General features: G+C 36.6%; 1 protein-coding gene across 1 annotated transcript; it reads right to left on the bottom strand.

Annotated features, from left to right (window-relative positions):
* Positions 1-873: 873 nt before the first annotated feature.
* On the bottom strand, positions 874-3,133 carry LOC125141186 (endonuclease domain-containing 1 protein-like). The gene is made up of 3 exons (XM_047813414.1): positions 2,990-3,133; positions 1,942-2,361; positions 874-1,713 (listed from the first exon to the last, which is right to left on the bottom strand). Exons 2-3 carry the CDS (start codon positions 2,236-2,238, stop codon positions 1,171-1,173), a joined length of 840 nt encoding a protein of 279 aa, XP_047669370.1. The 5' UTR covers positions 2,239-2,361; positions 2,990-3,133; the 3' UTR covers positions 874-1,170.
* Positions 3,134-3,767: the final 634 nt, after the last annotated feature.

The following is a 3,767-nucleotide window of genomic DNA, read 5'->3' as shown; positions in this document are numbered from 1 at the left end:
TTTATCACATGCACAGTTTTTCATTACAGCAGATGACAAGTTCATCTTGTTCTTCAATGACTGAAAATGTGATCTGGCCCTTAACCTGTCATGAACCCCAGTGTGTTTCCCTCTGTGTTTCTTTCTTCGTGTGGTCATTGCTCTCCTCCATGTCACAGAGGATCTGATTTGTCACTTTGAGTCGATGGATTAAACATCACAAAACACACTGAAAGGTGAGTATAGTGTTTACTGGTGTACAAAAGTTTACACTGCTGTTGTAGGTCAGTGCAGATGTTGTGTGTGCAAAAGGAGAAATTAAAAAGTAAATAACAAATAAATGAGAGCACACGCTAAATAGAGCAACCAGGACGGCATCTGAACACAGGGGACCAACTTGGAAAGATCTGAAGGTCCTTCAAACTATAGAATAAATCTTAATCTACTTATAGATGATTATTAAATGCACTTATTATTTTTATTATTATTATTATTATTATTATTATTATTATTATTATTATTATTATTATTATTATGAAGCACACACACACAAACACACACACAAACACACACACACCCACCCACACACACACACACATACACACACACACACACACACACACACACACACACACACACACACACACACACACACACACACACACACGCACACACACATACACACACACACACACACACACACACACACACACACACACACACACACACACACACACACACACACACACACACACACACACACATAAAACGCTCTCTCTGTACACAGTAGTGAAATGTCGCCACCTGCTGGTTCACTATGACATTACTAATAAATGCTGTGTACAGAAAGTGTCACTGTTCAGTGTGATGAAATTAAGCGAAAAAACCCATTAGTTTCACAGCAAACAGTGAAGTTTTATTAAAGATCTGCAGGAGAATTAACAGAGATTAATGTACTTAATTTGTTTAACATAATATTTGCATATTGTTTATAAGAAGCTTTAATTGCAAGAGAATCAAACTAACCAGAGTTTTATTATTTTTAAGATTATTTTACACAAAAGAGAAAAAGAAAAAGAAGCTCAACAAAGTGATTTTTTTAATGATGCTTTGACACGTTTCTAACAGGAAAGTGATTTGAACACACACACGCATGCATGCATGTACGTACTCACACACACTGTATTCATGTTACTTTAAGTCTAATCCTGGAAACACACTGAAAGCTGATTTATACAGATCAGTGAGCTCAGTATTCAGGTCCTGAATCTTGGAGTGTTTGACTTTAAAGTTCTCCTGCTCAGCGATGAAGGCCCTCGCTACGAGTTGTCCTTTGTTACTGGTGCAACAATAAGCACTCCAAAAATGACTGGGAATGTTAACTCCTTCATTATATTCTTTTCCGTCTCTTGTTATGGGTATCCAGTTCTTCCCTGGGACGACTCCGGTCACAATGTACACCAGGTGATTTTGGTCGACTTGGCAGCCCTGTTTTATCTCTTTACGTATCGGGGTCTCCACCTGTTTAGCCCATTTTTGGTTGCTGTCTAGTGCTTGTGGAGCTGCGTTGGTTAAAGTAAACGTGGAATCTGCTTGATCCTGATTAGCAGTAAACTGGTATGGAAACAAGTGACCTCTAGTAAACTTTATATTTGGATAATCAGAGTCCACGGCCTGGTTATATATCTTTCCTGCTTCAATCGGGGATACATTCATCTCTGTAATATCTTCCAGCTGTTATGGAGGACAAATGAAAGAGTAGTGAATTAAACACAAAGATGTTAATCAGCTCACTCAACACACACTTCATTCAAACCAGTGAGACTCATTTATCTATCATATTAACTTGCTTCTCTCTGTGTCCACTGTGTTTTACTGCACTAACAGTGTCTAGTCTTTAGATTATTACTTAAATATTACACATATTAATGATTCAGTAATGAAATAAACACACTGACCGACCTGTGGTTCAATTTTCCACTCTCTTTTGCGGCTCTTCTGTTCTTTCCCTGAGAATGTGTAGGCCGAGTAAACAGGGATCCTCCTCACAGTGTCGTACACGGTGGCAAACCTGTATTTGTTTTTCCAGCGCTGGCAAATATTCTTATACTGATCTCCAGGGAAGATAGTGGGGATGATGATGTCATTTTCTTTGTGGATGAAGAAGTCACTACATACATCCTTAAAAGATTTAACAACCTCCATCAGGGTCAGTGAGGAGAAAGAGGAGAGCAGGAGCACCAGAGCGAGGATCTTCATCCTGACACACGGTAGGGGAGTGTGTGGAGTGTGTGAGGATTGTGTGAGGAGTGTGTGAGGAGTGTGTGATGAGGAAGAGTGTGATGAATGTGTGTGAGAAGTTGATCTCAAGAGAGCAGAAATCTACAAGGGACAAAATAACAGAAGAGTTCTCAGATACAGATTCAGTGCTTGGACCCATAATCTATATATATATATATATATATATATATATATATATATATATATATATATATATATATATATATATATATATATATAGTTTTACTATAAATATAAATATAACTACACTCCTGAACTTTTTATAGAATTTTTTATAAGGATGACACAATATGCTGATAAATCAAAATATATCAATATTACAATTATTTTAAAAATAGTAATCTGAGACCCTCCACAGATACACATAACCTAGACTTTTATTCTTTTATATTTACAGGGACATCATTGTCCATCTCATAATAAACACCTTTGTCACCTTTTTGTTGTTCTGCACTTATATATTATATATTCCTGCTTTATATAAAATGTCCATTCTTTAATGGTCGTGTAAAATTAACAGACAGAAGATCATGCCTTAAAAAACTAAACAAAAGATATATATATATAGATTTTAAATATCTTTTGTTTAGTTTTTTAAGGCATATATATATATATATATATATATATATATATATATATATATATATATATATATATATATATATATATATATATATAGAGAGAGAGAGAGAGAGAGAGATTTTCTCACCACAAGCTGTTGGAACTTGATGTTGGTGTTTAGTAGAAGATGTGAGATGATCACAGGAGGAGATCTTTGTACAGAGATCTTTACAAGAACAGAGATCTGTAGAAGAACCGGCTGGTCTCTCGCTCTCCTGTCTCAGATACTCGCCTTTTTATAACACTGCTGTCACGTACACTGGTCACATGTTACAGTGGGGTTGAAGATGAAACTAAGACCTTATACACACATCAGCACTGCCTAAATTTTTTCTTGTTAAAGTCAACAAAAAATAAAGATTACAGTAAAAGAACAGCTGGTTAATGTGCACATTGTTAATGTAAATATAACAAGATGAAGAGTATGATGGTCAGTAAATATTAAAACTGTGAACAACACTGAGTTGTTCTGGTGTAAGATGAACATCAGTGGATGTGCTGTTAAGTGAAATAATCACCTTCATGATGATTAGAGTAATTCCACTTCACTTCACCTAAAGCAGCAGGAACTTTTCCTGTAATTTTCCAGTAAGTTGCTGCTTCTTATTGTGGTAAAGACGGTTTCCTATTCAGTCTGTGAAGTCTTCAGCAAAGAGCTGCTTTAACCTGGATAAAGGCCCATTGGTGTGACTCCATCAGCTGGAGCAGACTGAGTGAGGTCAGACAGATGGCTGGTGATTATTATAGGAATATGATGGGGTAACAGTGAGACAGCCCTCGATGGTGTTGGGTTTTGGGTAGGAGACAATCAGTACTGCCTACTAACAAGTCGGGATAGTGTGCATATCACAAGGACCTCAGATGAT

Source organism: Tachysurus fulvidraco, chromosome 5, assembly GCF_022655615.1.
Source record: "Tachysurus fulvidraco isolate hzauxx_2018 chromosome 5, HZAU_PFXX_2.0, whole genome shotgun sequence".
NCBI lineage: Eukaryota > Metazoa > Chordata > Actinopteri > Siluriformes > Bagridae > Tachysurus > Tachysurus fulvidraco.
Note: the sequence above shows the minus strand (reverse complement) of the source record. Positions and strands in the feature narration are given on the sequence as shown.

Excerpts from the sequence above, each read along its gene's own strand:
- LOC125141186 (XM_047813414.1), bottom strand. The coding sequence starts at position 2,238 with ATGAAGATCCTCGCTCTGGTGCTCCTGCTCTCCTCTTTCTCCTCACTG. Across the intron at positions 1,714-1,941 it reads AGTGGAAAATTGAACCACAG|CTGGAAGATATTACAGAGAT; the intron begins GTCGGTCAGTGT and ends CCTCCATAACAG.